A 13,054-nucleotide genomic window follows, 5' to 3' on the forward strand; every position below is an offset into this window, starting at 1 on the left:
GACCCAGGAAGATTTTCCCAAAAGGAAGAAACAACTGAATCTTTGGTAAGAAGGTTATGCCAGCCAGGCGCAGTGGCTCACGCCTGTAATCCCAGCACTCTGGGAGGCCGAGGCAGGCAGATCACAAGGTCAGGAGATCGAGACCGTCCTGGCTAACACGTGAAACCCCATCTCTACTAAAAATACAGAAAAAATTAGCCAGGCATGGTAGTAGGCGCCTGTAGTCCCAGCTACTCGGGAGACTGAGGCAGAAAAATGGCATAAACCCAGGAGGCAGAGCTTGCAATGAGCTGAGATTGCGCCACTGCACTCCAGCCTGGATGACAGAGCGAGACTCCATCTCAGAAAAAAAGAAGGTTATGCCACATATCTGGAAGTGCAGATGTAGAATGGATAACATATACCCTGGTCTAAAGTTTCAGTATTTAGACCTCAGACAGGAAAAGCAAGTTACACAAAATACTGGATGACTAAGTTGGTATCAGAATTCTCCACATCAGCAACCCCTACCATAAAGTATGAACAAGGTCTACAAACTTGTAAGGGAAATAAAATTATTTAAATAATATAATTTAAAATTATGAATATAATTTTATATTATACTGTTAAAAAGAATATAAAAAGATAGAAGTAATATAAAATTGCTCTCTAAATATTAAGTTATTATTCCAGTGAATGCAATAAGCAGGAAGCCTTGACCGGAAAGAAGTCAGGGACTATTGCAATCATGAGCATTTCTTGAAAAAAAAAAAAAAATCCTCCCTATGATGAAATTGACCCAAATGACTCAAATCAGAAGAACAGACCCAGGAGTAGAAAAGCCACAGATGAAAAACACTAACAACAGCAACAACAACAAAACACTGGTGAGCAGTCAAACCATTATAATGCCACCTTAGGACTAAACAATGGGGCAAGGGGGCGTGGATGATTGTTAAAGAAATGTATAACTATTAGGCATCTGACAAAATAAAAATTATGTAAGTGAAAAAAAATCAACTGTGAGGAAATGGAGAGGAAATGTAAAGTAATTATAGAGTATTACTATAAAAACATGCAGTTAACCCTTGAGTTTTCGTAACTTTTTTCTGTGCATTAAATTGTGTGTGTGTATGTTTTCAAGTGTGTTAACTTGTAACCGCTTGTCAGAATGTCATTTTGTTTCACTTCTGCTTTTTCTTCTGTTACATCCAAACAAAATTAAATAGCTCTTACTAGAAAGAAAAGTTCATATGTTATCATTTTAAATGAACCCATTAACCTCTATCTAGCCTTCTACCAGTGTATGTGCATACAGAGATATCCAGAAGGATGGTCACCAACTGTAAACACAATGGCGGGATATTGGATGAATTCTTTTCTTTTTTTTTAATGAGCCTATGTTTTTATACAAGCCGTAAAATCATTGCTGTTCATCTCAACTATTGATCAGTAGTGTCATCAGTATTCTAATTGCTTCTTAGTCATTGTTTTTTAAATTGTAGTGTTGACAAACACCAGAAAGAGCCCTTGACAATATTTTTGCAACTCATCTCTAAGGTGCTGGCCACTGCCCAGAGGCCAAAGGCATGGGCTGTGGAAAACATCAGCTCTTGTAATAAGGTGCCTTTGCCTTCTTGTTGAATCATAAATCAAAACACAATAGTGGACTGGTGAGCGTGAAGTAGACTGACCTGAATCCCTGTGATGCTGATGGATGGGAGTATAGTATACTGTGCTGTCAAACAAATGTCTGAACCTAGCAAATGACTTTGGGTGTTTGGAGTCCCTCTCAATCTCTGCACTTGGCTGCTGTGAGTGCCTTTCTCTTCCTCCATTGTGATTCTCCTGCCTCTGGGCCTTTGCACATGTAATTCTCTCTTCTCGAGATGTACCACGCCCTGTTCCTCCTTCATCACCCAGCTGCTCCTCCTAGTGTTCAGGGCTTAGCTTTAGCCTCCTTCCCCTGGAAGGCCTTCCCTAATGAAGTTAGGAGCTCTTTCTGTATAACCAAAGGCACTGCTCACTGATTTTGCTGGGCACATTTATAACCATTCACTCAATGTCATGCTTCTTAGCAGACTGGCCTCAGGCAAATAAGAATCTAGTTCAGGAAGTGTAAGGTCAGATTTCCTCGTTGCCCCATCTCATACTTCCTGTTCCTCTTCTGGGCTCTGCCAGAACGGTAACTCCACTCTTGTGGCCTCTGCTACGAACAAACCCCGCTCTCTTCTCTTCTTGCTACCGCATGGCCTCTTAGGTTTATTTTGTTCTCAGCAGCCCTCTTGGCTCTGGCTTCTGTTAGCAGCTACACCTTTTCTCGGTAATATCTCAAGTTCAGCCTCATCGGGGAGGGTAGCTCTTTGGTTTAGCCTTTGTCCTCTAGCACCTGCCTTTCCTGCAGGGAGGGGCATTCCCAGTCTTGGAACAGGCCCCATCACTAAGGCCACAGACAGTGCCAGAGGGAGCTGGGGTCCGTGCAGCCATTCTTGAATTCCCCCAGAATGCCTTGCCTGGCCTTGAGTAAAAGGGATAGAAGTGAAAAAAGCCGATGAGTTCGTGTCCTTTGTAGGGACATGGATGAAACTGGAAAACATCATTCTCAGTAAACTATCGCAAGGACAAAAAACCAAACACCGCATGTTCTCACTCATAGGTGGGAATTGAACAATGAGAACTCATGGACACAGGAAGGGGAACATCACGCTCCGGGGACTGTTGTGGGGTGGGGGGAGGGGGGAGGGACAGCATTAGGAGATACACCTAATGCTAAATGACGAGTTAATGGGTGCAGGAAATCAACATGGCACATGGATACATATGTAACAAACCTGCACATTGTGCACATGTACCCTAAAACCCTAAAGTATAATAAAAAAAAGAAAAAAGAAAAAAAAAAAAGAAGTGAAAAAAGCCTGTTACAAAGCAGCATGTACAAGGTTACCCTTCATGTGTGTTTTATATATCAAAGGAAATAGACTAGTAATTATCAATGAGTTTTTCTAGTGGGATTTCTAGTTATTTTTATTTTGTTGCTGTGGCTCACGCCTGTAATCCTAGCACTTTGGGAGGCCAAGGCAGGTGGATCACCTGAGGTCAAGAGTTCAAGACCAGCCTGGCTAACATGGTGAAACCCCGTCTCTGCTAAAAATACAAAAATTAGCTGGTCGTGGTGGCAGTTGCCTGTAATCCCAGCTACCTGGGAGGCTGAAACAGGAGAATCACTTCAACTCAGGAGGTGGAGTTTGTAGTGAGCCAATATCATGCCATTGCTCTCCAGCCTGGGCGACAGTGTGAAACACCGTCTCAAAAAAAAAAAAAAAAAAAAAAAGTTTCTGTAAAAAACGTTTTCATAGATACTTAACAGCATTGAAGCCCTGAACAGAGCAGCCCCCAGGAAGACAAGAGCCAATTGGCTCTGCCATTTGGAAGCATTGCTTTCTTCTCCCCACGATTCTCATTTCTGCCCCCAAATGATGTGTTTGTTGCCTTGCTCATTTCACCCGGGTGTCTTTTTCCTCCTCAGGTGACAGATTGACTGGGATCCCCTTGCACATCCTCAACAGCTCCCCATCAGACCGGCAGATTAACCAGCTGGCCCAGAGGCTGGGCCCTGAGTGGGAGCCCGTGGTGCTGTCTCTGGGACTGTCCCAGACGGATATCTACCGCTGTAAGGCGAACCACCCCCACAATGTGCAGTCGCAGGTGGTGGAGGCCTTGGTCCGTTGGCGGCAGCGCTTCGGGAAGCAGGCCACCTTCCAGAGCCTGCACAACGGGCTGCGGGCTGTGGAGGTGGACCCCTCGCTGCTCCTGCACATGTTGGAGTGATGGTGCCTCCACCAACTGCTGGGGAGTGTGTCCCTGAGTCATGTGGGCTGAATCCTGACTTTCACTCAGAGCAGGTGGTTTTTTGTGTAGGTTTGTTTTTTATTGGTAATGATCTTCAGATGGAAGGAGAAAACAGGGTTTCCACTAGACATTACTTGAAAGGCCAGGTTACTCAGCAGATCTTCCATGTTGGCTCAACAATTCTTTGTTTTTAATTGCTTGAAGATTGCATTGTTGTAATTGTTCAGTTTTTAAATGTGTAATGGCATTTTAATAGACTAGTAAATCACAGTGGTTCAAAATATATATATATATATATATATATATATATATAGTCATCACATTATAGGCAGGTGTCTCATATGTAAAACATTTACCTGAATGTTGTCTGAGGACTGAACTGTGGACTTTACTATTCATAATGATAAAATAATAAAATGTGAATTACTATATATAATGTGCCTCATTCATGAGAAACTACTGTGTTGGGTTTTTTTTTCTTTCTCATTCCTGTGTTGCATAGATTAAGGGTGTAAAATTACAATAGTCTTTTTTTCTTTTGAAACAGAATTAATAGTAACAGTGAAATGGTTACTTTCCCAAGTCAGGATAAATAGCTCAGGCAGGATGTCTGTATTAAATTGTAAGACACTAAAGCTCCCTGCAAAGACCAGTTCAAGTACCAGCATGCATACCCGAGCCCTTCATCTTTAAAAGATTGCTCAAGAAAATCCTGTGCTGTTTATTGAAAGCATTAAGTCAGGGGACGAGAGGGGGTGTGGTCTTTCCATTGAAGCCAGAATGACTGAAGTGTTGTGCTCCTAAGGAGTATGATTTAGTCTTCTGTCCTTTTATCAGTAGCACATGGTGTTTATAGAATGCTGTACTGTTGTCAGAGCTTTTCCTGTATGTGATCTCATTTGGACCTCTCAGCAATGCTGTGGGGCAGTGGGCAAGGTGGTTCACCTCCTTCTGTACAGAGGTTGAGTGATTGGCTCAGGGTGAATGAGCTTGGGTGCCGGCTCCTGAGCCTTTCCAACTGCTCCACAGGGCTCCTCCCCTTCTCTCTTGCATGCTCATTGAAGAAGCTTGAATCTTGCTCCCCGCCTACTAGGTATATGGCCTTGGACAAGTTATTTACCCTCTCTACGCCTCAGTTTCCTCATTGGTAGAATGGGGAAATGATTGTACTCACCTCTGAGGTCTTTGTGATGATTAAAGCAATAATGTCCGCCAACAGCACATCCAGATGCAGCTCATTGTCAGCTTTCAGGAAATGGTAGCTGTTAATTTGCCGCCACTGTAGCTGAAGGTATAGCTAGACCACAGGCAAAGCTGAATAGTGGCTGAAAGCTGAGGGCACTATGGGAGGAGCTGCTATTGCCACATTTCTTACTAAGCTTTAAAATGGGATTTGATTTTATAAACTTTACAATAGGGCCAATCTGTGATCTGTCCTTCTTAATAATTATGGAATCTTTCCTAATTCTAACATAATTCAGGATTTTTCAAAAGGGAGAAAAAAATCATGTTTTTTACTTCTCTCCATTCCAAGAATAAGTTTATAGAATGGTAGAGTTGAGCACGAAGTGGGTGCTTAAAAAGATGACAATAGTGTGTGGATAACATCCATTCAGGCATCTTGTAACCATATTCCTGTTACTAAAAAAGAGCTGCTATGCCACAGTTTATTCTTCCAGTGAATTCGGTTCAAAAGGATAGTCTACTGGCCTTATCAGTTCAAATTTTTCATTTTGTAGTCCAGCCAATAATTCATTAACTTGTAAAATTCTCATGCTTTTGGCCGTATCACTGTGCCCAGTGATAGACTGTACCACTGTGGCGTCTTCAGTGAATCACTTGTCATTTTGAACCTGGGACTTGTTACATTGCTGTCTTCCCCCTGGGTTTCCTAATAGAGAGTTGCTTTGGCTTTTGTTCTCACAGCTCAGAGTCACATTTATGGATGAGTGAGTAGAGCTGGGCTCTGCTGCGTCTGACTAGATGGTATTTTAGAAGCAGGTCTGATGATTAGCTCGGTCATCTTTCCACCATTCACCATTTGCAAGGAATCTGTCACGCATAAAGACACTTGTGGGCTCTGTCAGCAGTGAGAGACAATTAGTGAAGAACAAGCCCACGATGGGCCAGACAGACAGGGCCGAGGGGGCCCTTAGAGACCTCTGACTTGTTGCTCTTCACAAGCAGAGTGTCTTCACCACCAAATGGCAGCAGCCCTTCCCTGGTCTGCTCACGTGCTTGCAGAAGATTTGCAGAGTGGAAGAACAGAGCAGCTGAATCCCTATCTTGGTACTACCTCTGGCCATGAAGCATAATGCTACATAGCAGCTGCCTGCCTCCTAACAGAACTGGGGAGGTGAAGAGACTGCAGGGATTTCCTGTGTTTTGTATGGGAGAAGATTCTACAGTTTCAGAGACTGTTTATCCCCAAGAAAACTCTGAATGAATGCAGCGAGGTGGCAAGAGCATTTGTAGGCACTGACAGAAAGTATATGAATATACAGTCTTGCACCACTTTGGGTTGGGTTGGAGTGTGTGTGTGTGTATGTGCATATGCATGCATGAGTGTGGCCCTTCATGTTTTTAAAACTATAACTTTTAGTTTTTTCAACACGAAGTACATGTTTATTATGGCGGTTTGAAAAAAAGCACAATAAATAAGATGAAGAAAAATAAGAATTACCCCTACTCCCATCTAAGCACTGTACATCCCAATTTTCATCCCTGTCCTCCAATTAGTTTTCTCTGCCTGCATATCCTTTTCATAAAAATAATAGGATTTTCTCTGCATTTCCTTATAAAAAGTGTTATATTTTCCAACTGATAATACACTTGACTTATTTTTTTTTGTCGATGTGGGACTATTTAGAGAGACTAAAATGTGTAATTAAAATGACGCGTCTTTTTAATATTCCTCAATGGCATACTGAAAATGGTCTTTATATTCATGGCTTAAAATTAACTAAATTAAATTTTCAATTTTATTACAAGAATGGGATTATATCGTACCTGCTGCTTTACAAGTGGCGTCTTTTATATAACATCAAACTGTCTTTCTGTGTCATTATTTCTCTGTGCCAATGATTTCAATATCCTTTGTGTTCACAACACACTTTCGAGTCCTATAATTTTTCGTGGCATGTTTGAAGAGATAAAAGGACACTTAGCTACTAAAAAGATGACAATAAGTATAGCAATGTCTTTCACTCTCAAAACCATTGTCCCACTTTTTGCTCCATCCCCGTTTGGAACCATGTTCCACTATTTAAGTAGAGCTGTTTACGGCTCCCCTCCGTGCACTCTTATATCCTCAAAAAGCAAAGTTTAGCAAAGTCTGGGCTTTATTCTGAGATTTTATCTCTTCCTTACAGCAAGATGGCCTCTATACTGCCTGATGATCCAATCAGCTTCATGTTCCATTTCCACAAGAGTACGTGTTCTGGGAGGGCAAATGAATTTTACCTGTTGATCAAAATTTGATGGCACGCTTATGAAGGGTTGATAGTCTGCGTGTTGCCACTATTTGCTGCTGTCATTTTCAATGGTGCATACCTTTTCAATATGTGGATGCGCCATCATGTCTTAACCACTTCCCTGCATGGATCTTTAGGTCGGTTTTGCCTTTTCATTGTTACAAACAGTGATGCAAGGAAGGGAGTGTTTGTGGTCAAATCTTTACATTCAACATACGTTACAATGAACTGGATCCCTGCTTTGTTTAGCACTAAACATATTTTAATTTTGTTCTCTATTAGCTTTTTTATATAGCAAACCACCCCCAAGATGTAATGGCTTAAAACAACTAATGTATTGGCTTAAAATTTAGCCCACAATTCTGTGAGCTGGCTCAGCTTGCTCTTCTGATCTGGGCCAGCTCAGCTGATTTCTGCTGGGCTCTCTCGTGCATCTGTGGTCAGCTGGTGGGTTGGCTGAGCCAGGATGCTCTAGGACAGCCTCACTCATGTGCCTGGAAAGTAGCACGCTATTTCCTGGGGCAATGGGTCACTTGTGTCTAGGTCACATGCCTTTTATCTGTCAGGTTACCCTGCCTTCTTTACTTGGTAGTAGTGGCAGGGGTTCCCTGGGCAGCAAGAAGGCAAGCTGCCATGTAGAAACACCTTCCAAGCCTCTGTTTGCATCCCTTTTGCTGACATCTCTGGCCAAAGCCAGTCATGTGCCAGCTCAGAGTCGGTGCAGGAGGGCTCTACCAAAAGGCATGGAGAGAGGAGGGGAATAATTTGGGTCCATTTCTTGCAGTCCACCACAGCCAATATTTTTAAGTTAAGATTTCTGGGCCCTATTGGAAAACAATCTTTGGCTACTCTGGATCCCTGTCCTTGAATCACAATAACAGGCAAGCCTTTTCTAGCATGCCACGGTCCTTCCCATCCCCCACCCCACAGAATGCACATCCTTTGCCCAGCTCCTTCCACCTGCTCACTACCTGCTCAGCCACACACATTTATGTTTATGGCCTGTAGACATATAGCCATGATGATGCTTAGCATAATCTCCTAGAAGTGGAATCACTGGGCTTAAAATATTAATAACATATTTTTCAAAACTATTTTGACTTTTTAATACTTTTTTAAAACTTTAAAAAAATATTTTAGGGATGGATGTGGTGGCTCATGCCTATAATTCCAGCACTTTGGAAGGCCGAGGCGGGCAGATCACTTGAGCTCCAGGAGTTCGAGACCAGCCTGGGAAACATTGTGAAACCCCGTCTCTACTAAAAATATAAAAATTAACCAGATGTGATGGCCAGCGTCTGTAATTTCAGCTACTCGGGAGGCTGAGGCAGGAGAATTGCTTGAACCCAGGAGGCGGAGGTTGCAGTGAGCCAAGATCGTGCCACTTCACTGGAGTCTGGGAGACAGAGCAAAACTCCGTCTTAAAAAATTAACTTTGGTGGCCCACTGTGAAAGTTGCTGTTGGACGTACACACATACGCACACAGCCCTGAGGCAGCAGGATGAGTCTGTCTTCATCCCTTTGTCTGGGGAGTTCTCTGGGTGTGGCAGCTTTGGACAGAGCCTCCCCTCATTCAGTTATTCAGCAAACTCTCAAGCAGAGGCTACTGCACACCAGTCACTCTGCTAAGCAGGGAGGTGAAAAGATTACTAATAAATACACAGTTCCTCTTCTCCGGGAACTCACTGTTTGACCAATGAGACAGACATGAAGCTCTAATTACAACACAATGCAATCAAGCCTGTGCCTGAGTGTCGAGTCTATGGGAATGCAGAGGAGAAATGATTCATTTGCCTGGCTTCTTGGGAAGCGAGAGGTATGGGAAATAATAAGGCTGTATCTAAGGCTCTATCACTTGGGCAAGTTACTCCACCTTTGGGTGCCAGTTTCCCCACATGTAAAATGCAAACAATAACAGTACCCACCTATGGTCACAGTAAGGATTCTATGAGATGAAAGGTGTAACCTGCTTAGAACAGTGCCTGGCAGAGATGTTTTGTTAAACCATTGAGTTGAATTCTTGTGGCTATCAGAGTTTTTCTTTTTCTTTTTCTTTTTCTTTTTTGAGACGGAGTCTTGCTCTGTCGCCAGGCTGGAGTGCTGTGGCATGATCTTGGCTCACTGCAATCTCCACCTCCCTGGTTCAAGCGATTCTCCTGCCTCAGCCTCCCGACTACAGGTGGGTGCCACCATGCCCAGCTAATTTTTGCGTTTTTAGTAGAGACGGGGTTTCGCCATATTGGCCAGGATGGTCTTGATCTCTTGACCTCATGATCCGCCCGCCTCAGCCTCCCAAAGTGCTGGGATTACAGGCGTGAGCCACTGCACCTGGCCCAGTTTTTCTAATCTTCTTCACCCTCCCAGGGCTCTGAGAAGTGTGAGGGTAGAATCACCTCCTGCAGATGTTTGTGGTATAGAAATAGAAACTGCATAGTCCCTCAATATGTTTATCAGGATTCTAAAGATAAGTGGCTATGAACTGTGGCACACTTCAGAGCATACTCAGAGTTGGGGTGGATTCTGGTCTAACAGTTGGCTACCATTAAATGAATACCTACAGTCTTTGAGCAGATTCTTGCTGATTACAAAACACTATGCAAGTTACCAGAGATACAAAGATGAATAAGACGTAGTCTCTGCCCTCAGGATCTCAGCCTATTGGGGAGACAGCTATGACCACCAGCAACTATGGCCAGCACAGAGGGAGCAATTAGGTTGGCCACAGAGGAGGTAATACTTCAACTGAGCTTTTGTAAGTCCTGCCCAAGTTAGCATGTTGGTCTCTTTGGGAGGCCTTAATGTGTATGGGCAGCAGAATCTCATTTAATTTATTTTACATCCAGTTTGACAAATGGCTCTCCTTGCCATGGGTATACAAGATAAATATGCCTCCAAAATGTGATTTCAGAGCAATTTAGAAACTAAGTGGCAAATATCCTATACATCAAGTTGACAGTGACATTGAGAAACATGTGGTTTGTTAATCCACAGTGGGATCAAGATCAGACTTCAAGTTTTAGGTATTAGGCATATTTTGGGGTTCTTTTTTATGACATCCCTATCCCTTTTCCTCTAAAACTCCCACATATTCAAATTAGATGTTGCTGACATACAGGGAATGTTTTTTAATGTAATAACTGCCTGTTTACTTCTTGGTACTATAAACAAAGCTTAGAAGAACAGGAATGTCTATCTTGTTGGCATTTACAGTTCTTACAGGAAAATTAAAGTCTCACAAAGACATAGTTCAGTGAGTCAATTAAGCCTTGTCTATTAAACACGCAAAATATGTGGCAATAATTCTGATAGCTATTGTTAATGCACAGCATAGGCTATGAAATCCAGGTTTGAGCACTTAAAAAGTAAAAACAAACCCAACTCTTGGCAATACTCGTATGTTTCCATTTCGTGTTCATATTCTATCTCTAAGCAGGCCTGCTTTTGATGTCAAATTACATTCTTAATGGAGAATATTTGGAGGAAATATAAAATGGGTTGGATTTGATCAAGGAGTTACTAGTCTTTCTTTTGGTGACGTATAACCTCCTACTTGTCAGCTTCTAGAAGATGAATCAATTTTGTGAGGACTTGGCCAATATCAAGGTCTTCAGCACGACTCATCAGCTCGTTGCTAATCCGAGGACAACAAATGCCTACAAATGCTGTAAGTAAGCCCAGTTATAGACTGCTGATGAATTTGGTGCTCCTGGTATGTGCCCTGGCCAAGAATGAGGGTGTTTCTGTCTAGGGAATGTTTCTTTGAATATAAATAGTAGGTAGTGGTTTATCTTTGTCCATTTAGTGTTGCTACATAGGAATATCTGAGACTGGGTAATTTATAAAGACAAAGGATTTATTTGGCTCACGATTCTGCTGACTAAAGACTGGGCATCTGGTGAAAGCCTTGTGCTACTTCCACTTATGATGGAAGAAGGCAAAGGGGAGCTGCCCTGTTCAGAGATCACATGGCAAGAGGGGGAGCAAGAGCTTGTAGACATGTGATGTATGACAGTCTCCATCTTCCAGGGACTTCTGCCTCCACCTCATCTCTTAACAACCAGAGCCCCCAGACAGAGAAGGACTGAGTCTTTTGTGGCTGGCACATTGGAGATAGTTGATTTCATGGACAAGTTATATAAAGTGACATTTATTTTTTATGCTGGGAAATTACTTCCAACAATGTATTTTTGTCCAGCCATCTGCTTGAATCAAGTTTCTGTCAGCCTCTGGAAGTAATAATTATTCCCTGCTCTGAAACTGAGCTTCATGCTGGTTTTCTGCTGAGGGAGCAGACCCTTTGGCTGTCTGTTATCTATTGTCAAGAGCTCTTTTGTCACTCATTATTGTCAGCTGCTGATTTTCCAACAGACACTTTAAGGCTATAAATAAACCCTCCCAACACAAATCCCCTCTTTATGAAAGTATGAAAGACAAAATACACCAGTAAATTAGGATATGATTTTTATTCAGGCTGTTGCCATAGGTGGACATTCATTAATAAGAAATATCTCAAAGAAAAGGAATGAGCCTGGCTTTTATGGAGACAAAGAGAGTCTTATGGGAGCATGAGGAAGGATGGAGGTGGGTCTTACTTCAGAATATGCAAAGCCTGTGTGGTCCTTGGCAATTAGCCAGTTCCTACAACCCAAAAGGGCAAAAGATTTCTTACATCTCTACTTTTTAGAGTATAAGACTTAGATTAAGTTCAACATAGTCAGTCCTCCCTTTTGTTGAAAATGAACATCATTGCCACTGTTGGGACTCAGAAAACAATACCCAAAAATGAAAGCCTCCAAAGCAGCCTCTGAAGCAAAGTCTCTCTCTGACCTTCTGCTGCCCCCTCTGTCTCTCACCTCTCATTCTCCCCTGAGATCAACCATAGAAACTGTAATCCCTCTTCCCCAAGATGAGTCATAGAAACTAGAACTCCTTTTCCCCAAAGCCAGCCATAAAACCTAGAAATATTATTCTAACCTTCCACCATTCTTCTGTGTAACACTTGGCCATAAAGAAACTAAGACCCTCATCCCAGAGGGGTCCTACCCCATACCTGGGAGGAAGGAATGCTGCACAGAGAGGCCAAGAAGAATCTGAACAGGCAGGCCTTGGTAGGTTTCCCTACGCAGTCTATTTCCATTAGATCATACCCTTTTTTGTCCAGTCACATTTCCACATGACTGTCCCTGCTTCATCAAACCTAAGCATAAAATCAGACAGCTTCTCCTGAATCTCTGGGTCTTCGTTATGAAGGCTCACCTGTCATGTAGAACTATGATCAAATAGGCTGTTCATTGTTTGAAGCAATAAAGTGCAAATGAAACCTGTCTTTACATGCACAGTGGGGCATATGCTTCCATAAATGCCTGATTGTGTGTGCAAATGAGTGTTTTACACACCCAGTTACCTGTTTGCTGTATTTATATTTTTAGGGTTAATGTAAGTGCTTTCATTTTTTAAAATGGAATTGCTTTAAATTATTTTAAAAAGGCTATAATCAAATACATTTGTTATTTTTTTTCTGGTTAACTTATCTTTTGTTATAGGGTGTTGGCCGTGATCCTTATGATGGAGGGGAAAGGAATCACCAATTTTCTACTCCATCCCACGGAACAACTTAGAGATGACCTAAGGCCTCGTTACCTGTGTGGAGTAACTGGGAATTGGAAGGTGAGGTCCAATTATGTCTAAGTCTTGGCATCAAACTGTGAAAGACAAAATACGCTGGACAATTAAGGATATGATTTTATTCATA

General features: G+C 42.3%; 1 protein-coding gene across 3 annotated transcripts in view; it reads left to right on the forward strand.

Annotated features, from left to right (window-relative positions):
• Nucleotides 1-13,054, forward strand: part of CRADD (CASP2 and RIPK1 domain containing adaptor with death domain) — a 367,228-nt gene that overhangs the window by 173,108 nt on the left and 181,066 nt on the right. Inside the window, exons 3-4 of one of the 3 annotated variants that reach the window (XR_010114890.1) lie at nt 10,860-10,966; nt 12,846-12,969. The exons of 1 other annotated variant lie outside the window; for it this stretch is intronic. Coding sequence is in view for 1 of the 2 variants with exons in the window: in XM_055237590.2 (XP_055093565.1) it covers nt 3,506-3,807 (302 nt within the window). In the remaining variant the exon portion in view is untranslated. Of the gene's footprint in view, nt 1-3,505; nt 4,288-10,859; nt 10,967-12,845; nt 12,970-13,054 lie in introns of those variants that run through there. One more of the 3 variants, XM_055237590.2, reaches the window with a different exon arrangement.

Source organism: Symphalangus syndactylus, chromosome 13 (genome assembly GCF_028878055.3).
Source record: "Symphalangus syndactylus isolate Jambi chromosome 13, NHGRI_mSymSyn1-v2.1_pri, whole genome shotgun sequence".
Classification (NCBI taxonomy): Eukaryota; Metazoa; Chordata; class Mammalia; order Primates; family Hylobatidae; genus Symphalangus; species Symphalangus syndactylus.